General features: G+C 35.6%; 1 protein-coding gene across 1 annotated transcript; it reads left to right on the top strand.

Moving 5' to 3' along the window:
- Positions 1-552: 552 nt before the first annotated feature.
- LOC145556726 (uncharacterized) lies at positions 553-17,663 on the top strand. Its single transcript, XM_081618382.1, has 9 exons — positions 553-1,039; positions 3,398-3,748; positions 3,838-4,053; positions 5,545-6,194; positions 7,113-7,209; positions 7,333-7,386; positions 7,473-7,561; positions 15,730-15,920; positions 16,794-17,663. The coding sequence occupies exons 1-9, from the start codon at positions 803-805 to the stop codon at positions 17,414-17,416; spliced, it is 2,508 nt and encodes an 835-aa protein (XP_081474508.1). The 5' UTR covers positions 553-802; the 3' UTR covers positions 17,417-17,663.
- The last annotated feature ends 6,086 nt before the right edge of the window (positions 17,664-23,749 follow it).

A 23,749-nucleotide genomic window follows, 5' to 3' on the forward strand; every position in this document is an offset into this window, starting at 1 on the left:
TAAGGGTTCGTTTGGCATTGCTGTGGTTTTTTATTTTTTGGTTTTTTGTTGTATAAAAAGTATATGATATATGTCACATAATGAATAAAAAATTATTTAAAATTATTAAAATCATAATAATATTGAAAACTGACAACAAAAAAGTGGAAACACCTTTTTCTTGTTTTATGTTTTTGGTTTTTAGTTTAAAAAAAAAAAAAGAAAACTAAAAACCAAAAATGATGTCAAACAAGCCCTAAACTAGTTGTGTTGTGCCACGCCGACCTGTTAAACTAAACAGGTCAAAAACCTTTAATACTAATCGCCTTTTTTTGTATTTGGTTTGTGTCATATTATTGGGTCGTGTCAACCCTGTTAAATGAGTTGAAAATTTTCAATTCTAAGGGCCCGTTCTAATTGATTGAATAGACCTGAACTGAATATTTCATAAAAAAAGAAAATTAAGAAATGAAACTAAATTGAAAATAATTTGAAAAGAACAACCCTAACTGGATCATGAGCTTTTATAGACTCAATTCAACCCCATGCGGCCATATCGGAAGCCCCTATGAACCTATGATACTATCTTCCAAATCATCCAAAGTACTCTCCAGAAGACTCAACTTCATTATTCGTGGCGTTCATACTCCGTACTACACAGTTTATGGAAGTTTGCTCTCAAACTTTCATTCTTCCCTATTATCATATATTCGAATTTAAAGGCTAATCAGTAATCACTAAAATAATCTAATGCAATATTAATCACTTTCCTTTGTTCTGCGCTTAATACGGTTTGGTTTATTCAGCTTCAGTTGGGGCTCAAATGATGGCAACAATCTCTGCAAACAATTTCAATTTCAGCTTTAAAGTTCAACCCCAACCCAGAAATTCCCACTTAGAAAAAACTGTAATTTTGAATCATAGAAGAAGAAATTTAAAACCACCCTTGAAAATTAATCTTTACTGTCATTTCTTCAACCCCAGAAAATGCCCTTGTCTTTTTGTTGTTTCTAAGGCCACTGGTGATGCTGATTCTGCCTCTCAACATTCAACAGTTTCTGTGAGTTTCATTCTTTATCCCTTTTAATTTTTCTGTTTAATTCTATATTTATTCATGTATTCTTGTTTTTTACTTACAATATTTTTGGTATTTGTGCTATTAATTTCTAGATAAGTTGTTTTATTCATCTTTGAAATTGGAAGTTTGTGTTACATGGGGTTGGATAATAAAGCTACAAATTCTTTCTGTTCTGTTTTTGGGGGTTAGTGGGTAATTTGATTTGAGGGTGATGTGCTGGGACCTGTTTCTAGTGTTTTGTTCAGCTGGAGGTGGTTGGTGGTGGCTTGAAATGCTGAAGCTGTGGCGGTAGGAGAGGTATGGTGGGTTATGCTTATTGATTGTTTATTGGTGTACACCCATGCTCGTAGCAGTGGGTGGTGGCATTGTTTTGTGTTTGGGACTAAATAGACGATGCTGTAGGGCATTTGAGTGCCACTGTGGCACAGTCATCAAAATGGAAACTTATATTGTTTCCGATCTTTAAGTGTCAAAGTTTGTGGTGATGTGAATTCACTATGGTTGTGAATGGACTTCTACCTGCTTCTTGCTTTGAGGCTCAAATTTGCCATGTCCATAGATGGATATGACACCACGGCTATTGGCTGGGGTGCCGCAACCAAACATTTTCTTTGAGTTATGCTCTTCCTTATGTCTTGTACCACCATGCTGGTCAACCCAATTGCGTCCAATGCTTTAATTCTATGCATTATAGTAACCAAAGAGGATTGACCACCCACATGGCATATGAACATCATTAGTTTATTACTTAGAAACCATCATATGTATCCATATAGCATCACTTGGGATTCCTCATTATATGTCAAGCTGAGGCCTCTGCATTAGAAGCAGAGCTGGTTAGAAAGTAAAATAAACTTATTTAAAGGAATTGGTCATTAGGTTTTTGTCAAAGGGAACCAAGTTTTGCTAGAATGTCTCATTTATTTCTTCTTGTTCTTAGGATGATCTGCAAATTATCTTAGGATTGGCATCCTAATATTCATGATCTTATACCAACCTTCGAAAGAGTTTACCATTCTTTTCACAACTTCACGAGATTTCTTTAGTGAGGAACAACAAGAAAATTTACAGAAAATACATTAACCTAGAGAGCTTATCTCTTCTACCAAGTAAAACATAGTATTATTTCCAACCCATACTTTACCAATCCAACATTGTCTTTGTCATATTATCATTTTAGTTGTTCTGTAAAGAAATCTAAACAAGGAATAATTATATTATGGAACTGAATAAAGATTTGGCTGACAAATCAGTATGTCCCACCTAAGAAGGAGATAAATGTCACCTCTCCACCTGTTGAGCGTAATACATGTTTGGATTCATAAGTAATCGTCCAGAATTAAAAGGACCTGTTGTTGGTGAGTTTAGGTTGATAATTCTATGCTCAAAACCGTAGGTGTTAGATTGCTTCCATGTTGGGTCAATTTTTTCCAGATTTAATTTAATCCTTTATTGCAACATGAATGCAAATTGAAAAACAAAGGCTTTGTATCATACCAGCTCTTGATTTTTTTTAATAGTGAAAATTTGAAGCTTGTGTATCAACTGGTGCCCTAAGGCTTGTTTTCTTTGCTTTATTTCTCTTATGCTGTGCTACAACCATTCACTTTTGGACTTATGGTCTTATTCATGTATGTCTTGTGTAAATTAGTGATTAGTTTGCCTTAATGATGCATCCTGGAATCTGCATTTATCATACCATGTTTTTTCATATTGGGTCAATTTTTTTCACCTATAAACATGTCTTTTACCGCTTATGTTGAATTATGTAATTGTGAAGAATTGAATTATTTCTCTTATGCTGTGCTACAACCATTCACTTTTGGACTTATTCATGTATGTCTTGTGTAAATTAGTGATTAGTTTGCCTTAATGATGCACCCTGGAATCTGCATTTATCATACCATGTTTTTTCATATTGGGTCAATTTTTTTCACCTATAAACATGTCTTTTACTGCTTATGTTGAATTATGTAATTGTGAAGAATTGAAGCTTGCTGAACCAACCTGGTGCAACAAGGCTTGCTTTCTTTGCTTTGGTTTGCTTATGCTGTGCTAAACAACCGTTCACTTTTGGACCCATGATCTTTTGTATACATGTCTGGTATAAAATTTGTGATTAGTTTGGCTTACGATGCATTCTGCAATTCTATAATCTGCATTTTACTGTGAGACATTTTTCAATTGCATGGGAATTACCACTCATGGTCCTGATTTTTGGACTCTGCCCTTTATGCATATAGTTATGACTTATGAGGTCATTATGTTTCAATTCATAGAAGAAGCTTCTTAATGTACCTGTTCTTGAAAGTTAACCCCCTATGTTGAATGGTTTTATAGGATGTGGATGCGACATTTAGTAGCTTATCAAGTACTGATGAAAATTATGTGCCCTTGCTAGTAAGACTGCTTGGACTGGACAATGACCCCCTGGACAGAGAACAGGCAGTAATTGCACTTTGGAAATACTCTCTGGGAGGAAATCATTGTGTTGATAAACTAATGCAGTTTCGTGGGTGTGTAAATCTCACTGTTCATCATCTAAGATCCAAATCTACCCAAGCCTGTGAAGCAGCTGCAGGCCTTCTAAGAATGATATCTTCAGTCAATGCATACAGAGATGTTGTAGCTGAAAGTGGGGCCATAGAAGAGACAACTGCTTTATTAAGGAGGCCTTCCTTGACGGCTGAGGTACACATCAATACATGCTCTTTCTCACTGTTATCATTGATGTTAAATGCTCTGCAGGGCCAATGTGTCATCATGATTCTTGTCTACAGGTGAAAGAACAAAGTATATGTATGGTGTGGAACTTGACAGCTGATGAGAAGTATAGGCTTAAGATTGCAAACTCTGCTCTTTTGCCTGTACTTGTAAAGTGTCTGTATGACCAGGAGATGAAGGTAGTTGAGGCAGCTGGTGGAGTGTTAGCAAATTTTGCATTGAGCCCTCCTAATCACAGTATCATGGTCGAAGTTGATGTGATTCCTAGACTGGTGAGACTTGTTTGCTGATCATAAGGTGCTATGAGCTTTATTTATGCTACCAACTCTATTCCCTGATTTACTACCGAGTTCTGACATTTATTAATTATATAGTAATGGTAGGAAATGGGTTCCGTTCATATTCCAGTAGTTTGAGCCATGTATGTAGTTTCTCACTTTGGTTGGGTGTTTTTGGAAAGGCTAGTCTGTTTGTAGATACATGGGCACATGTATTTTGCATAGGAAATAACCTAAAATTTTGCCCTTTTTTTACTTTTTTATATTTATTATTAATTTTTTTGTACTAATTTTGCAGTTAGGATAATGGGATATTTATAAATACCTTAATTCAAACTAGACCTTGATCTTGCACAATATCATTCGGAAATTTTTTTTCATAACCTGCTTGGACACACTAAAAAATTTACTTGGACAATGTAGAATGTTTTTCTTTATGCTATACCAATTTTAGTCAACAATTGTCCTAAATTTCCTTAATGGCATCATTGTATAGGAAGAGTTGGAGGGAAGGTGAAAGAAGGGAAAGAAATTTTAGGGATCCATTTTCCTATTCCCTTTTCAATAAATCAAATCCCTCCAATATTGGAAAGGTTTTTAAGTAAAATGAAAGCTCACTCTTTCCCTCTCCTCTCCTCAGCCCTCTTTCCTTTTTTTTTTTTTTTTTTTTTCTTTCCTCTTTCTCTTTCTCTTTCCTTCTCTTCCCTTCCTTCACCTCCACAAATGCTAACCAAACTCACTCTAAATTACAATGACAACATATACCAAGGATATGATATTATAATGACAAGTATTTTATCCTTTCTTAAAATATATCCGTCACTTTGGAAATATATTCTCAAAAGGAAGTTAGCAGCAATTCTATTATGAATACCCTATGTAAGATAAAACATTTCCCTTAAAAAAAAAAAAAAAAGTAAGATAAAACATACTCTTGTAAGAGTTTAAAACCATGAATTTGCACTCTCTTAGTGAGTAAAATGAGCTTTTAATTCATTTACTTTCTCAAACATCTCTATATCTTTATAAATAGATATGTAGGTTGACAACTATGAGAGTTGGCACACCTTTGGATTTAACAATGACGTGCAAGGCCATCTTGGAAAAAACCCATGGATGTGTTAAGGAAGAGATTGAAACTAAGGGACCTAGCAATGTTATGCCTTATTAAGCGATTGTGATTTCTCTACCTTGCCCATCAATGCTATCTCCTCGAAGTGGAGCTATGGGTGGCGGTGACATTACTGCCATGGGTGCAACCATGTCTTAGCCTGGGACATGCCCATGAACAAGGGCTCAGATAGAGTTGTACCCCATGATTGTTGAGTATTTTATAATATATACTCTCAACTGTTCACCTTACAGCTCGAGATATAGCTGGAGATTCATGTTTCTAAGATCCCTATTGTTATTTGGTTGACTAAGTTTCCTTTTCCATCTCTAGATAGGAATTTATTTAACAGTGCTGTTATTGACTTATTCCAGGCCAAATTTCTAACAAATGAAATTGAGGGATCAAAAGTCATTCGAAAAGAAGCAAAAAATGCTTTGCTTGAGCTTGTTAAAGATGATTACTATAAGATTCTTGTCATGGAAGAAGGATTGGTTCCTGTTCCTTTGGTCGGTGCTGCAGCTTATGCTTCTTATAAGCCAGCCTTGCATTCATGGCCCTCATTACCTGATGGTACCGAGTTTAGACGAAGTTCTAAAGGCCCTTCAAGATATGGCGCTTCTGAATTACTACTTGGGTTAAATGTTGAAGAAAATACTGATAAAGTAGATAAGTCCAAGGTGGATGCAATAGTTGGGCGAACACATCAGCAATTTTTAGCCCGTATTGGGGCTATAGAAACTGAAGATGAGAGTAAGCTGGAAAAGGGATTTTCTAGTAGCTTCCACCAGACGTTGCTTCCATGGAAGGATGGAGTTGCACGTATGGTACTGATTCTTGAGCTGGAAGATGAAATGGCCGTCACAAAAGCGGCAGATGCTATTGCTGCTTCAGCAATAAATGGGCACATGCGGACCTCATTTAGGGAAGCTGGAGCTGTCCAGCGTCTAATTCACCTATTAAGTCACAGCAGTCATGCAGTGAGGTCATCTGTTCTGAGTGCATTGGACAAGCTGTCTATCAGGTACAATGTGGTTTCTATCATTCTAGTTGCATTCTTTACAAATATCATCTTCAGGTAAAGGAAAACATCAGTTGCAGCGATCTTTTAAATACAAATGTTAGATATTATAGGTGTATCAGCAACATCAACTTGATTGCTAGAGTTTAGTTTTATTCTTGTACCTGAAAACAGGTTTCACCTCTTGCATAAGCAAAGCTTACTATTTCGCTGCTTGTCTAATAATTACTCCACTTGTAATAAATTTGTTTGTTAGTATTTACATTTCTTTTTCTCTTTCCTCTTATAATCACTTGTTCTCCTACCTCTCTTGTTTCTTCTTTCAATACATTTCTGATCTTGGAATTTCTCATTGTTTTCTGTTTAGTGACATAGAGTGAGTGCTTCAGTTCTACTTATACCTTACTAGATAACGTATCTCCTTCTGCAGAAGCTTCATTAAAAAGCCTGAGAAGTTGCTGAAAGCAAATTGTTAAACTTGTTTGAATGCTTCATTTGAAAAAAAAAAAAAAAAAATTCATTTTTATCGTCCTATGTCAAAAAATTATTAATTAATAAATGTATTTTTTTTATATAAATGAATATTGTCTTATAGAGATGTGAATTTCTTACATAAGTATGTTCTTACCACATAAAGATGTGTTGAGAAAATATCTGAACTTTTGCTTCATTTCCTCTAGTATTATAATCTCCCTCCTGCCCTCCCCCCCCCAATTCATCTCCCTCCCTTTTCTCCACCAAAAGTTCTTTTTGTAACTTTTGTTTGTTTTCGATGCACTTGTATTTTACTTTCTTGTCTCTGAAATTTGTTGTTAATGACTAAGAAAAAGCATTTCTCCGTTACTCTTTCTATAATTAAGATAACTTTTCTACATAATGTAGCCAACTATTGATTCTGGACCATATTACTGTCAAATGCAGCAATTCTGTTTGTGGAACAATGGAAGCAGAGGGTGTTATGCATCCTTTGATCAATGTACTTAATGACTTGAAGACAAATGAAAGCCTAATCGAAAAGGTTGGTTTGTCTGTATATTTCTTCACTCTTTGCCCTATACAATCTGTTCACCAATGCCATACTGTTCTAAATTGACCTCAAGTTTCTGGTTGTTGTTTGACTCAATTTTTTTAAAAAATGTAGACGGTGAGCATTCTTGCAAGGATTTGGGATCCAAATAAACAAATGAAGTTAAAGGTTAGTGGTCAAAACTCATATAAGTCAAAAATATTGTTTTTCCCTCTTGCAATTGTATTACTTACATATTGTTCGACTGTCTTCAGTTTTATGGTGGACCTATTAATGGCTCAACAAAAATAATTGATTCAAGCAGTCAAGATGTTACAGAAATCGGAGGAAGTGAGGTAGAAATGTAAGAATAAGTATTTTATTGACTTGTTTGATATTGCCCTATTCTTTAATTTACTATATGATTACAAAAAAAAAATCTTCATCATTTAGAAAAACCTTTCCTTCATCTTTTTAATCATTGATAATATCTACAATGATTGAATATAGTAGATTAGTGGATTTCTGTCTAGTTTATGGCATACATGGGAAATAAATGAAAGCTTTTATTCTAGGATTTTAGGTGCGGTTAGCAGAATTTCAAGAACGATATTCTTAACACCTATAAGGATCGCGTACATATAAATAACATGAATTATACAATAAGTTAGAAGTACAGCCTTCGATGCATGATTCCAAAGCTATGTTTGCTTAAAAATTAGTGCCTCTAGTGTTGCTCCTCTAGTGTTAGTCCACCCAAACAAGGATCGAATCTCCACGATTGCTAGTTCGGAAGGAAGAATGAATCTTCCTTGCTTTTGGGGAGGAGGGGGCTTCGGTTTAGGGTAATGTGAGAGAGATTACGTTCTTTTGTTGCTAGTTAATTATACTGTATCTCTTACAGGAAAAACTAATTCCCAAATAACTTCCAACCGGCCACTAAGCCCAATCATTTGCTTGGTGTGTTTATTTTGACACAAAACATATTGTGTGACTTAATAGGATCCAATTAGTTAGCAGTGGGCCTAATCCCATTATTTCACAGATCATAATTGGTCTCTAGCAAAACATTATGGATTTTATGACCACTGAAATAACCCAAACGTATCATCTCCGTAATGATTCTTGTTTATATTTAGTAATTGCACTAACAATTGAGGATACGTTTTCTTCATTTATGCCATGAATTTGGGTTCCAAAATCCTTATACATTGTCATCATAACAGAAGGCATAACGGTCAAGAGACAGCAAATATTTTAGTTTACCAAGGGAAAAGTTGAATAATCTTTGGATTTTTATGCCATTGTGAGTGTCTTAACTCTTGAGCTGAAAAGCTCTGCTTGACTCATAGTTATCCCTGGTTTCCGCATGTCCTTCCTAAAGACCCCTTTGCTAATAAAGAAAGTAGAAACAAATGGTAGCTTAACATTTAGAAGAAGAAACCTACTAAGCTTCTCTGTCATTATTCTTCATCATTTTGATTTTAATTTTGACATAGCCTGAGTAATCAGGAGCTTCTATACATAAGGCGGCATCGTGTTCAAATTGTTGTGGCAAATTGTTAACCTTTACTCAGGATCTTTTATTATATGTGAGGCTTATAATTGTTGCCTCCTTGACATTCATGACCTCTATCATCTTAAACTATAAAGAAAAGATTAGTGATTTTAGAATGCTAGATATATATTCCTTAAATGACATTTGAACCATTCAATAAGCTCAGTTTCTGTCAGTATTTTTTTTTATCATGAGAATGTAATAGAGTACCTTAGGGGGGGAGGGCATTTTGGTATTGCAAAAATATTAATCTGATAGAAGTTGCTTGGGAAAGAGGTTAGAGAGTTAGAGGTGAGAAAGGCATAGTAGTCAGAAAATGCTATAAATTAGAACATTGTGCAGAAGTGCAGTGTTTTCATTTGCTTTAGCTACTTAATTGGTAATGACGCAAGCCCTGATAAGGTTGAGACTTGAGAGTCCTAATTTTTCGTAATTCTAGTTTATTAATACAATGTTCACCTTCTATACTCTATAAATCTGTCCCCATATTCCAGGCTATTAAAGAGGACTGATCTTTAAATCCAAGATACAATGCATTTAGAATTTCATATGCTTGCAATCTGTAGATGCAACTCATGCAAGTACGGTTTCAAATTTATCTTAAGTTCCTACTTTGGCCCCCACCCTATAATTTTCCTTAAATTATGTGTCATGCCTACTATTGTGATTATTACAAAACAAAGTACATTATATTTTAGTAAAATAAGGTAACATATGCACACACATCATTTAATAGTTAGTAACATTAATTTTTTTGGAGGTAAGAGAATAAGATATTATAATACCATCACCAAAATGTAGATTTGAGTCTGCCACTGAAAATGGGTGTAACCACCAAAATACCCTATATTTTAGTATTAAAATAAGTTTTTATTAATTATTTAATAATTTGAATATTCTATTTTGTTACTATTTTGGGTTATTATCCTATAAATTTTAGGAAAATTTGTCAAAAATAACACCACCTTTGGGCGGTCTTCCCATAATAGCACCACCTTTTGATTATTCCAGAATAACACCACCTTTCATATGTATTTGCCAAAAATGAAACAAAACCGGTTGGTAACCTGTTGTATTGGTTTCCTATGACACGTGTCACAATGTCATTGGTCAATTATTTTTATTTTTATTTTTTTTTAAAAAACCTAAGTAATTAAAATAAAGTTAAAATTAAAAAAAACCACCACCTAGCCTCCCTGCCCAACCCTCACCCTCGCCGGCGCCCCTCCCCCACCCTTGCCGGCGCCCCTCCCCCTGCCCTCGTCGTCGATCAACCTCCCTAGCCTTCCTCCTCCCCTGAACGACACCCCTCCACGGCTCCACCCATTCCCCCACCCTTAAACAACCCACCACCGAAACCCTAGCCTACGAAAATTAGGGAGAGGAAGCCGAAATTGAAAAGGGAAGGAGGGAGGGGGCCGAAATCGGAAAAGGGAAGAGGGAAAAGGGTCGGCCGGAAAGGGGTCGGGAAGGGGAGAGGGTGGTGCAAAGGGGTCGAGCAGGGGAGGTGGGTGCCGAAAAGGGGTAGGGAAGGGGAGGGGGTGACGGAAAGGGGAGGGGGTGCTGGAAAGGGGGTCGGAAACTAGGACGGGGGCCGGGGATAGGGTTGTTTTAGGTAGATGGTCTTGGTGGGGGTGGTGGATGCCGGCGAATGGTGGTGGATGCCGGTGATAGTCGTGGGAAAGGGGGTTAATTTTTTGTTTTTTTTTTTTAAGTTTTTTCAAAGTCAAAAATAAAAATAAAAAAAATTGACCAATCATACTAGGACACGTGTCCCAGGGTAACCTGTAAAATAGGTGACCGGTTTTTTGTTTCATTTTTGGCAGATGTGTGTCAAAGGTGGTGTTATTGTGGAATAATCAAAAGGTGGTGTTATTTAGGGAAGACCGGTGAAAGGTGGTGTTATTTTTAGCAAATTTTCCTAAATTTTATATTTCCGTAAAAAGTTTAAGAAAACTCTTATGAATAGTGCATGTACATTTATATCCCTAAAAATGTTCTTTTACATATTTGCCCCTATTTGATGTCAAAAGCCTTATAATTGTCTCTTGAATTCCCAAAAATGATTAAAAAATTTATGTTTTCTTTTAACTCTCAATATTTCTTTTTGTTCTAATTTTTCTATTTAGAATTTATTAGACATTTATATTTCTATATCAACCTCACTATTTTTTTTACCTTTTAATCACTAAATCAAAGTAGCTCAACAAAAATTTAGAACATTGCACAACTACACAACATCCAACACATTTATCGTCTATATGCAAATAGTTTTAATAAAATATTACACAAAGTGGCATAGAGCATGCATAAAGATCTATAAAAATTCTAATCAAAGGGCTAGCTATAACGCGGTTGCGCGCGTTGGAATCCCTAGTTTATATTAAAAATAAAATAAGACAAATATTCACTGTATAATATTTTTTACAAGTGAATTACAAGCCATGGTAATCATCATCTTATTATCACTTAAAAACTCAATCTAGGCTCATCATCTTTGTATAACAAACTAGTTACAACCATCCACTTATCATTCTAAACTAGTAAACTTCATTCCGAAAGAACTCATGAAATAGAAGCACAAGTACTCTCCGTACTACCATGAATAAGAGTAAATAGTAAATACACTCTTCAATTCATTCCTGTATCATCTTCTATCTCTAAGTCAAGTTCAAATTACCGATCAAGATAATGCTTATCCTTCCTTTTCAAATTCAAACTTACCTCTCTTGTCATAGCCTTATGCAATTTTATCTTGTTCATTTTTAAAACTTTACAAACCATTCATACTTCCCACAAAGCATCAGAATACCTTACTCAAGAAACCAAATATTGTAAGTCGATCGTCAAAACATATGCTTATCCTTCCTTTTCAAATTCAAACATACCTCTCTTGTCATAGCCTTGTGCAATTTTATCTTGTTGCACATTTTTAAGACTTTACAAACCATTCATACTTCCCACAAAGCATCATAATACCTTACTCAAGAAACCAAATATTGTAAGTTTGATCGTCGAAACAATTTCAACTCACTTTCAGCATAGCAAAAACACTCTAAAATAGCACCGGAAATTGATGTGAAACACATCACCTCGTAGCCTTTACAGCCGTTTATACACTCGAATTTAAAAATCTTTAAACTAACCAAACTTGAAGGTATACGACTTACCCAAAGTCACTAGATTCTCTTACGCATGCACGCACACAATGTTTAACGAAGGAAAGCAAACTTTAGGTAAGTCGTATAACTTCGATTCTGGTTAGTTTAAAGATATTGAAAGCCAGTGTAAAAGAATGGCAAGGGCTACGAGGTGGTGTGTTTTGCGGTAGTTTATGATGCTGTTTGAAGGTGTTTTTGCTGTGCTAAAAGTGGGTTGAAAACTTGAAATTGTTTCAATGATTAACTTTCAATATTTAATTTCTTGCGTGGGGTATTCCAATACTTCACGGGAAGTATGAATGGTTTGTAAAGTCTTCAAAATGAGCAGCAATGAGGTTATTTATAGATAGAATTGCACAAGGGTATGATAAGATATAAAAGTTCAAATTTGAAAATGGAAAGATAAGCATTATGTTGACCGGTTGTTGGGAATACTTTGAATTTGAATTAGAGATAGAAGATGATACATGAATTAATTTAGGAGTGAATTTAGTCTCACTCATGGTAGTAGAGAAATTCTTTTTTATATATATATATATATATATATATATATATATATATATATATATATATATATATATATATATATATATATATATATATATATATATATATATATTTTTTTTTTTTATTATTTTTTTTATTTCATGAGTTCTTCCAAAATGTTAAGGATGATGAGCTGAGGATTTTAACTAGTTTGTTATACAAAGATGGTGAGCCTAGATGATAATGATGATAAGTACCATATCTTGTCATTTAATTATAAAAATATCATTCGGTTATTATTTTATTTTATTTTTGATATAAAAATATAGTTTATAAGATAATAACCCAGAATAAAAATGAAATAGAATATTCAGATCATAAAATAATTAATGACTACCTTATTATTCAAGTCAATAATAAGTGAATCATAATGTAACTACCTAATTTTGATGCTTAACATAAGACCTCATTGATGTTCAAAAAAAAAAACATAAGACCTCATTGATCAAAGTTTACCTCAAATGGTACCCTTATATAATACTTCTTCGGTTTTTTGTAAGTTGACACCGTTTGACTTTTACACTATTCACACCACGCGCTTTGACTCGCTTTTGTGGTTTATAGATACGATAAAACATATTCATGTGGGATCTTGTTTGAATCGTTTCAATGTATATTTTATTAATATCCACTTTCCATAATTTTACAATGTTGATAATATCTTAATTAGAGATATTAATAGTTAAATACATGCGTTGGCAAACGTGATAATAGAAAGGTGTTAACTAAAAAAAAAAACAAAGGAAGTAATATATGTGCCTCTTTGCCTATAAATGATCATGAATCCCTATTGGACTACTGAGTTAATTGCTATTGTTCTTGCTGTCAAATCCTTGCAAATTTATATTGACACGCAGAACAATTCAGAAGCAGATTTTTTTTCTAAAGTTTTTCCCAAGCTTTGGCACATGTTGGTACAGGCCATGTGCATTTTATGGTCTTTGGGGGGGTGGGGATGTCTTATTTGTTTCAATTGTTTACTAACTAAATGAGGTGCACTGATGCACGCCTAGGGTGCAGGGAAATCCTATCACTTTGGTATGCCACGATCCTTTTTATGCATTGGTCAGAATTCTGAACTGATTGGCAGTGAAAGAAGTATTGTCTTGTGTAACTTACCTTCATCACTCTGTATCAAGGGAAATTCATAGCTGTTTTAATGGGTTTTCTATCTTTATCGTTTGCGTAATTATTGTTTTTAATTCAAATGTTCTCAGCCAATGGAAATTAAACCAAGTCTAGTTCCATGGAGAAGTTAAGGTGTTTGGTTTATTATTTGAATACGTTGATCAAGGAAAGGCGTAAAGTGATATCTTAATAAAAGTGAAAGGTTTTGGTATGTATTTGGGATACAGAAGCATAGACCGGAAAAAGGTTATATTGTATGTCAATATTTTATTGAGAAAGTCTTCAAATATGGAAATAACTACAGAAACTTAGCTAGTTCATCAGTTTCATATCTATAGGAAGTCTAAATACAAATATTCTTCTCTATATCTGAATTTTAGTCTTGTCAGCCATGGTCCTTATTATGGATGACTGTGTAATAATCGACCAGGGAGTGTATGTCTGTAAGTGTGTCCTACTTTATTCATTAACGTTCTTGACTTCATGCATTTCAACATTCTAGTGGTTTAAATCTTTAGCTAGTTGTTACAATTATTACAATCGTTAACATGATTTAAAAGTCTGCTAGGAGAGTTACATTGGGTTATGAGAGTATAGAGCTGCTTAATTCTGTCAAACTTTTTCTTTTTTTTTTTTGACACACTATAAAACTTTTTCTGTTGAAACAGCAATGCATGATATGGAAATTGTCACTATTCAAAGACAAGATTGGGAAAATTGATTGTGGTTCTTACATCCATATGTATTAAGGATTGTCATATATTCTAGTGAGTTGGTTTGAAAGGACAATGAGACATAACTCATTTCTTGTAGAGTAGGGCCGTAGGCTAGGTAGGCAAGGAAACTAAGGATTTAACCGGGAGCATAGAACAGGCCTACTTAATCTACTAAATGAATAGGAGTTGCCAATGCACTACATTATTATGCCATTACAATTTTGATATAATTATAAAAAGTGTTATGGAATGATAAAACAAGTGTATGGAGTTTAAGACTATGTATAATTGTCGTTAGATTTTAAATAAACTGCCATAGTTCATTGTAATATGTTTATTAAGTACTTCACCAAAACTATGAAAGTTTAATATTATTTAAGTATTCATTGAGACAAATTAAACAAAACTCCAAATGAGATGTGACTTCCCCCCCTCCCCCACCCCCCCCCCCCCCCCCCCCCCCCAAATGTATTGATAAAATTTAAAGATTGTCTTTTGAAACGAATAGTGACCAATTTCCTAATGGAAAGAAAAAAGAAGGGGATGAAGGGAATAATAGAATATAACTTTTGCTGCATTATTTGAATTTTGTAATATTTTTATGTTTATACGTTGGAAATTATATATATGCTTGTAGGTAAGCCTTTTTTAACTTCTGCCTTTGTGATCAATTAAAATGTATTTAGTCCGTTTATCTAAATTCCTCTAAGTATCAACGAAAATGAAGGGGAACTTAAAAGGGTAGCACAAGTTGGGGTAGGAGATAATAGGATTTAAATACTTGCCATAAAAGGAACAAATTTACAGTGAGTAGAACTTATGAATTCAGAGGGGATGCCTGCTATTCTTCATACTTTACTGTGTGCATTTGCATGGGTTTGACCGTTTGAAAGCTAATTCCTAGTTTTATCATGCAACACCAAAAGGCAGACTTTATAAATTTCCATAATTTAGAATTAAATCTAATAGCAAATTAGGAAGTCTGGATGATATAAATGGACAGAATCGAACTCTCCCGTGGAATGTTTATAACTTCCTAACACAGGTGTATATGCATGGTTGCCTGGTGGGTATAGTCACAGTTGTGGTCATGATGTCAGAGAAGCACCAAGCACGTCTTGAGTGTAACTTCACGCTTCACAGCCTTCATAGAGTGAATTTCACAATTTTACAAAATTCCACTTCTTTCTTGTTAAGAGTTATCTCACACTATACTCATAAATTATAAGGTACTTCTTTCTTGTAGTGGTTTTTTTTTTTTTTTTTTGAACCTCTTATGACCATTTCTGTAATTGCAACTATGTAATTTATGAGTCAGATTAGTATAGTAAGGCTATGCTATACTGACCTTCCCTTTAGCTTGAAGCTTTTGCAAATTGCGTCCTTATGTTGTTTATCCGATAAAATTTGGAACTTTTTACAGGGAAAGTATGCTAGACTCAACGCTAGCTGCTCGTCTTGTTGATATTTTGAAGATTGAATCCCCAAGTTTACAAACAAAAGTTGCATCTATCCTTGAATACTGGAGTATGATTGAACAATGTGTGGACGTCATCCTTGCAACAGAAATTGAGTCGGCTTTGATTAATTTCTTCACACAAAAAGTTCGAAGAGGTATGGAAAGCAACTTTTCTTTGTATAAGGAACCTACTCCCTCTATCACACGGAATATGTCCACTTCATATTTATGGTTCATGGTATCATGAGATGGATGGACAGTCTCAGTGGAACAGAGGGAATACTACTTTTGCTTTATATTGTCTTTTATATGGGTCTTTCAATTATCTGCTTGTTATCTGGCTCCTTGGCCTATGTCTTTCATGAGAATGAACGGCTTCATAATTATCTATGCCTCTTAGTTCTGTGTGGAAATTCATTTTCCAACAGTTACCTCTTATGATCTCTATCAGTCTCTCTTGCTAAAGATATCAAGGGGTAATGTGGATTACAATGGATATTCGGAGGCATGGGAGCAGCCTCTTACCAAAATTCCATCTCTTTTGTGCCTTTTTACTTTTCATAACACTTCAATTTCAGACAAAATCAGTTTAATCAGTGAAAAACAAATCAAGTGAAGATAACAGATACTTAAGTTGATGTGCTGAAAACAGAAATACGCTTGAACTTTTTAATGTTACTTATATATCCTAGGATGGATGGTTTTGTTCATATTATGAGATACATTCTAGCACCCCTCGTATAAATAGATAACTGATTAAACAGTCAATTGATAGCTCCTCTGGCTCACTCTGCATGCTTTTAAAGCTGTAAAGTTTGTTACGTAATGCACAAACTTCAAATCTGCATTGATAATATCTGATAATTACATAGGGTGTCAACTCCGTCATTTACTTTTCCTCAACCCTCGACTGAGAAAAGATAAAAGGAAAAAAAAATTTACTTTGACCCCTACAAATAAATGTTTCATCTTCACGTTTGCTATGAAGTCTTTGTTTGACTCTGCCTCCTGTTTTTAATTTCTGCCAGATATGGAAACTTTTGGTGAGTATGAGGAGCCTGATGTGGCTTATGTTGAAGATGTTGGGCTTGCTGTCTCACAAGCTTCAAGATTGCTTACGAAGTTGCTTGATTATCAGCAATTCCGACGGACTGTCAACTTAAATCATTTCACAAAATTGCTTCGGCAGATTCTCAAGTCCGATATCCCTCTTGATTACAAAGAATGGGTTGCAGCTTGCCTAGTTAGGCTCAGCTTCTTTTCAAGTCCATTTGAGAATCCCATAACCACCGATGTTGCCCTTTATGAGACCATTCCACGGTTAATCGAGCAAATAAAAACTGCCTTCTCAGCTGATGCTCAGGAGGCTGCTGTGGTAGAACTTAACAGGATAGTTTCTGAAGGTGTGGTAGATGCAACGCGAGCTGTTGCTGCTCATGGGGGTATATTTTCTTTAGTGAAGTTGTTAGAGCAAGGTAGCGAGAGGGCTATTGAAGCTGGATTGGCTGTTCTATACAATCTGAGTATGGACAGTGAAAATCATTCAGCAATATTAGCTGCTGGAGCGGTGCCAATACTAAGGAGAATTATCCTTTCACAAAATCCTCAGTGGACTCGAGCGCTTCATCTGTTAAGGAAGTTGCCTGTGTGATTTATACTAAAATTATTATCTGATTGAATATTTAACTCAGTGAATTTTTGGAAAACAAGCAACTTATACATGCACTTGTGAAGGTAATTCCGTTACCTCCATCTGCATTGTTTTGGCAAGACTGTTTTGTCTTGCTTTGAAGCTTCAGTGGGGTAATTTTTTAGACTTAGAATGTTAATATCTTTTGCTGTAATGTACGAGAGTTAGATTGAAGGGCTAATCCAAGTTATGTACTCAGATTGACTGATTTTTCGTTAAAACTGCTGAGTTAATCAAAACCTAATTAAGTACTAATTAACAAATAAAAAAACTGTTAATTAGCTCCTAGTATTATTAATATTATTTAAAAAAAAAAAAAAAAAAAAAAAAAAAAAAAAAAAAAACCAACCCATCACCAACCCTTTCCACGACCTCTGACTCTCACCACCACCTTCTTCCCACCTTAGCCACCGCCCCAGAACCCCTCCCTCTCCCTTGTGCCAATCGGTCAACTAGCCCCACCCTTTCCCTTCCCCTATACCGGCACCCACACACCACCTTACTTTTCCCCTCTCACTGGTACGAACTCTTTCCCTCCTCACTGAAACGAACTCCTTCCCCTTCCTTCTAGAATCGACTCCTTTCCCTTCCCTTTTCCCCCTCATTGGAACAAACTCCCCCTCCCCTTCCTCCATCGCAAGCTGGCGTCCCCAATCCTAAATCGTCACCTGAAAAACCCGAAACCCAAACCTTAACGAATTGGGAGCGATTTAGGTTATGGGTATGAATTTAGGGTAGTTTGGGTTAGGGTTATAGATTTGGGGGTGCCAGCTTGCGGTGGGGGAAGGGAAGGGGTGGGGCTAGTCGGCTAGCCGGCATGAGGGCGGCACATGGGGGTGGAGCTTTAGCACAGGTGTTGCTGGTGGGTGGTTTTTTTTCTAAATTATAGTACCTCTCTGTTTTTATTTAGCTCACCTTTCTCTTATTATGCTTGCCAACCCATTATTTTAATGATTAATATCTCTAATTCTGGATATTGTAAAATTATAAAAAGGAAAAATTGTAAATTACTACTCAAATAGCAGACCTATTTTAAAATTATCACTCGTTAAATATTTTTTTTATTTTTTATTTTTTATTTTATCACCCTTTAAATTAAAAACACATTTATTTTCCCATCTTTTTCAAAAATCCGGTGACCTTTTCAATTAGTGGGCCCCATCTAATGGCTACTAACGGCTATCTTGAGCCTTTTTATTGCCCCCCCCCCCCATCTTTTTCTTTAAACACTTCCTAAATTCAATTAGCCTTGCCTTCACCAATTTCCACCTTCTTATAGATTTTGCTACTTAGTACTTGAATACAAATCACCACATTTGTAGACGTTCAATTTGTAATAAGGTATGATTCCTTTTTTCTTTTTTTCTTGAATTAGGGTTCTTTGCCCATTGCAATTGGGGTAAATTGGTTGATTTGCGAATTAGAGTTTTTGGGACAAATTAATTGGGGGTTTTCCACATTTAGGGTTCTTGGGAAAAATCAATTAGGGGTTTCCACAATTAGGGTTCTTGGGACAAATCAATTAGGGGTTTTCCACAATTAGGGTTCTTGGAACAAATTAATTGGGGGTTTTCCACAATTAGGGTTCTAGGGACAAATTAATTAGGGGTTTTCCACCATTAGGGGTGGCTGAACACTTGACATATAATTTATGAAGAAAGAGGCAAAAAACTAATGATTTTTCAGCAATTCATTGAAGAAATTGAATGAGAAAAGGGTTTAGTTGAGTGCAATAGAATAGTGAAAGGGTGAAGTCGAGAGAAAGAAAAAAGGGAGGGAAATAAGTTAGGTGGGATGCCACCGAATTTTTGAAAAAAGTGGGTAAATAAATGAAAGGAATGGTGTCCTTCGAACAAGTGTATTATTCTGATAGTGGGTTCAGAATTATTAGAAAGCTAATATATTCAGTAAGGTCAAGTGATCGGAACGCCTAGGTGGAGGCCGCTTCCGATAAGTAATATTAATGTATAATTAATATTACAGCTTAATCTTGACTGAACCCTTCGGGTCACACCCAAGCAATTAACAAACCAACTCGACGAATTAATTTGGAAGAAATTAATGAGTCGCCTGAGTATTAAATTTAGACGTCGGAAATTCGAGCTTAGATCGTCGAAACCGAGCGTCGGAAGTCGAGTTAAAAATAGTAAATGACGAGATGCGCAAATAATAATAAATCGACAATATTCCCAAAATACCCCTAGCATCGGAATGCCCCGAGCATCCGAATGCTAGGGGCATAATATGCTAGCACAGGTGGCTAGCATGCGCACCATGCCGAGCCAAGGGTGGCTGGCTGGTGCGTGCTAGCAATAACTAGCAGCCGCAACCACACCAAGGCAGCAGCTGCTAGCAGCCCGCACATGGTGTGCGCGGCATGCTAGCAGCAGGCCGCACTTGGAGTGTGTGGCTTTCTAGCCACATCAGCAGCCCGCAACTCCAAGTGCGGGGCTAGGCTTCGGTTGGGCTACGACTGGGCCTAAGGCACGGGTAGTAGGGCTGAAACTCATGGGAAGCAAATGGGAAGCAAGTGGGTGAAGGACAAGTGGCACAAGGAGAGTATGGAGTGGGGAGCAAGTATGGTCCTCTACTCTCCAAGTGGTCCTCACTTCCCTTTTCATATAATAGTGACACTTGTAGATTTATTATTAGTTTGCTTATTTATTTTAATTTAGCTTTAAAATAAATTGTGGAATTTCATCCTCCCACATTGATGGGATAGATATTCCCACTCTCCCTCTTGCCTATAAATACCCATCTTGGGTTTTTGGGAAGAGTGCTTGAGTAGGAGTTCAATAGAGCATTGCATTAGCAAAAACTCTTAAACTCATATAATACTCGGGTTTTGGTCGGACCTCGCTAACCTTGAGTTAACAGACCTAAAAGTTGGTAGTTGTTTTTGCGGGTGGATCTCCGTCGGAGGCTCTCGTATTTTCGGGGCTAAGCTTCTCAAGTAAGAGCCCACTTTGTGGGGCGAAGCACGCGCCAAAGGTAAATTTCCTATTTTGCCCTTTTATGTTTATTTATGCATTAGTGATATTATTTATTGCGAGCGAGATCCTTGGGTCGGGTTTTTTTCCGCGGTGAGTGGGACTCATCAAACCCTAACAGCGGTATCAGAGCCCCACTCGTTTATTTTTAATTATCATTATTTTTTCAAGGTATTTTTTATGGCTTGTTTTTTCTGGTTTAAGTTGCTAATTAGATTAGTAACTCGTATTATCCATTTTAACCTCGTATTAGAGCTGACTTCAGCTCATGAACCCAGATTTTGACCCAAAAATAGTGAATTTTAGGTGGAAAAGGTGTTTTGGAAATGTTTTACCCCTTTAAGACTCTTTAAGACTCTGTTTTTAGCAAAAAAACGACCAGAAATGCATTTTTCGAGGGGTTTTTCGTTTTTACGAAAAAATTTAAGTCTTTCTAACCTTGAAAATTAATTGCATATTTATGGTGGTTATGTAATTGGTTCAATACATATTTTATATGCAATTTTAAACCTCTTTAGGCATGATTACTTGGTGGTCATTTGTGTTTGAAAGCTTAGTTTTATTTTTCACATAATTGCAAATTAATTGCATTAAGTGTGAGAACTTTGTTTTTTGAGGCTTCTAAAGTGCTAAAGATTCAATCTTTAATTATGTTAAGTGATTGAAACTTTAAAAGGTACTAAATTCCATGAATTTTATGTTGAAATTTGCTGTTTTAATCATTTTTGGTTGATTGGAAACATAAAGTTTCAAACTTTGTGATAGAAATTTGTTTATCTTCATATTGGAAGATATAATTTTTCAAGGATTCACAAATGTTAGTAGTTGGATTTTTCATTTGAACATTAAAGTTCATATTTTTCCAACTCCCTCTTACTTTGTCAAAATCTCAAGATTAATTTAAATTGATTAAATTAATAATGAGAAATTGCCTTATTTATTTTGTTGCACCAAGTTAAACCAATTTAATTAAAGAATGGTTCTTGGGAATTATTTTGGTTGAATGCACCTTGTTAAATTTTATTTAAGTTAGACTTGTTTAAATTTTCAAAATTTTGCTCATTGAATTAGTTCTAAAATCAATTTAGAATTAATAATATGTCACGCAAAATTAGGATCAAAATTCCGAGGCTATGGCACGCAAAACGAGGCAAACCCCCTTTGGCTAGCCGGGCTGCATAGCAGCCCACATGTGGCTGCCAAGAGTGGTGCTCAGCCATGGGCGTGGCTAGAGCACCCAGCAGCAGCAGCACATGGCCGTGCGTGCACAATAGCAGCACATGGCCGTGCGTGCGTGTGTGCGTGCACAACAGCAGCACATGGTTGTGTGCGTGTCGTGCGTGTGTGTGTGCACAGCAGCAGCACATAGTTGTGTGCGTGCGTGCTGTGGTGCGGCAGTGGTGCTCGAGCAATGTGTGTGTGTGCTTGGTGTTGCGACAAGAGAGTGCGTGTGGATGTGCTACGTGCTTGCGGCGCGCACAACCCCACACTTGGCACTTTACCCGGGTTGTAAGGCAATGCAATTTTGTTTATTTTGCCGTTTTATTTATTTTAATTAATCTTGTTTATTTTAATTAAAATTTTTGAGGCTAGGCCTCGGTTTTGAGCGGCATTGGCAAAATGTATTTTGACAAATTTTGGGTTCTACCGGTTTTAATTAATTGTATTAATTAAGATGGATGCGGAATTTAGTGGGAGCTTCAATTATTAATTACGTCAATTACATAATCGGTTAAACAACTTTGACTAGTTTTAATTAGGCGTGTTAATCGGATTAACCACCTAGATTAGTTACTAGTGCGTGCGCGTGTTCAATGCATTACTACTTGTTTGTTGTAAAATGCATGGGCCATTCACATATAGTGAATGGATGAATGGAATGTATACTCTCTCACAGGTTTTATGAAATGGCAACTAGTAGGACCCGATTAGGATAGAAAATATGGACGCGCGTGTCGTGATGTATTTTTGTAAATCTAAATACGGTCTACATACCGTTGAGTATTTTTGTACCTTAATATTTAGATTGATCCTAGTTGTAGATACTAGTAGTTGCATAATTTGGTTAAGTCTTGAAGACGGAGGTTCTTGGAGGACAAAGCCATGAAGTTGCAAGAGAAGACCTTTTGAAGACTTGAAGAATTCAAGGGGTCATGCTAGTTGCCAATATGCATCTTATATTTATACTTTATATATTTATGCTTGTGCTTATATATAAATGATATGTTAGATGCATGTGTAGGATTTCAAAATGTTGTGATGATTAATTAAGTTCACTTAAATCAACCAACATAGAAAACCTACCTAAAAATATTGAGTAAAACTTGCCTTTCCAAAACAACACTTGCACACCGAATGAGTGTGATGGTGGGCTACGCCAAAGCGAGGTACCATCACTACTCCAAGGATCGTAAGGCACACCGGGTGTGCATGTTGGTTTTGGTTGTACTCAACGATACGAGTGATGGAGTCCATACATGTCGTGGCAAAAGAGATATATCGTCATGACACATTAGATGCGACGATTATCTAACCAAGAGTGGCTTGAAGCCATTAGTAAAGAATTGCTTACTATAGGGAATAATTTCAAGCCTTTAAATCCCACTAGCTTGAACCCCACTGTGATCATACACTAAAGTACGGTGGCGTCCAAAAGGGAAGAAGATAGAGCAAAAGAGTCGCCAACAAGTTTTTTAAGGAACTTGTAAACCGTTCACGAGGTGAAGGTTACACCCCTTAACGATCCAAGAGATCGTCAACTCCATAAGGTCATGAACCAAATAAGGGTTCGGGGATGAAGGTACAAATCCAACCTAAAAGAGATTGAATCTGCCCTAATAATAGGCCTCTACTTTATTCTGATCGTATTCATGTGCGCTTTCTGATTAACATGCAATCAATAGGATTAACCCTAAACCTGTTTAATCTATGTTGGTTGAATTTAATGCACAAACAAACTATTATTGGCGATCACTTGAAATTATAATCAAATTAACCCTAAACAAGATTATTAATTATCTTATTAAACGTGATTACAAGTACCAATTCCCTTTAAACATGCATCAAAGGTGTGATCAAGCAATAAAGAATAAATAATGTATCAAGCAACATAATCAATAATAATCATGAAGAATAATAATAATCATATCATAATAATAATAATAATAATCATAAATAAAATAATCATCATCAAAATAATAATAAATTATAACAATTATAATCATAATCATGTTCATGTTAATATTAAAGCATAATAATTGCAAGATCCTAGGCATGATACTAACAAGATTAATAACAAACCCTA

This window comes from Chenopodium album, chromosome 1, assembly GCF_948465745.1.
Source record: "Chenopodium album chromosome 1, dcCheAlbu1.1, whole genome shotgun sequence".
NCBI classification, from domain to species: Eukaryota; Viridiplantae; Streptophyta; class Magnoliopsida; order Caryophyllales; family Amaranthaceae; genus Chenopodium; species Chenopodium album.

Bases quoted from the DNA above. Each gene is read 5' to 3' on its own strand.
- LOC145556726 (XM_081618382.1), top strand. From the start codon at position 803: ATGATGGCAACAATCTCTGCAAACAATTTCAATTTCAGCTTTAAAGTT. The intron at 3,749-3,837 runs GTACACATCAAT...TCTTGTCTACAG, and splicing joins GGCCTTCCTTGACGGCTGAG to GTGAAAGAACAAAGTATATG. The intron at 6,195-7,112 runs GTACAATGTGGT...TGTCAAATGCAG, and splicing joins TTGGACAAGCTGTCTATCAG to CAATTCTGTTTGTGGAACAA.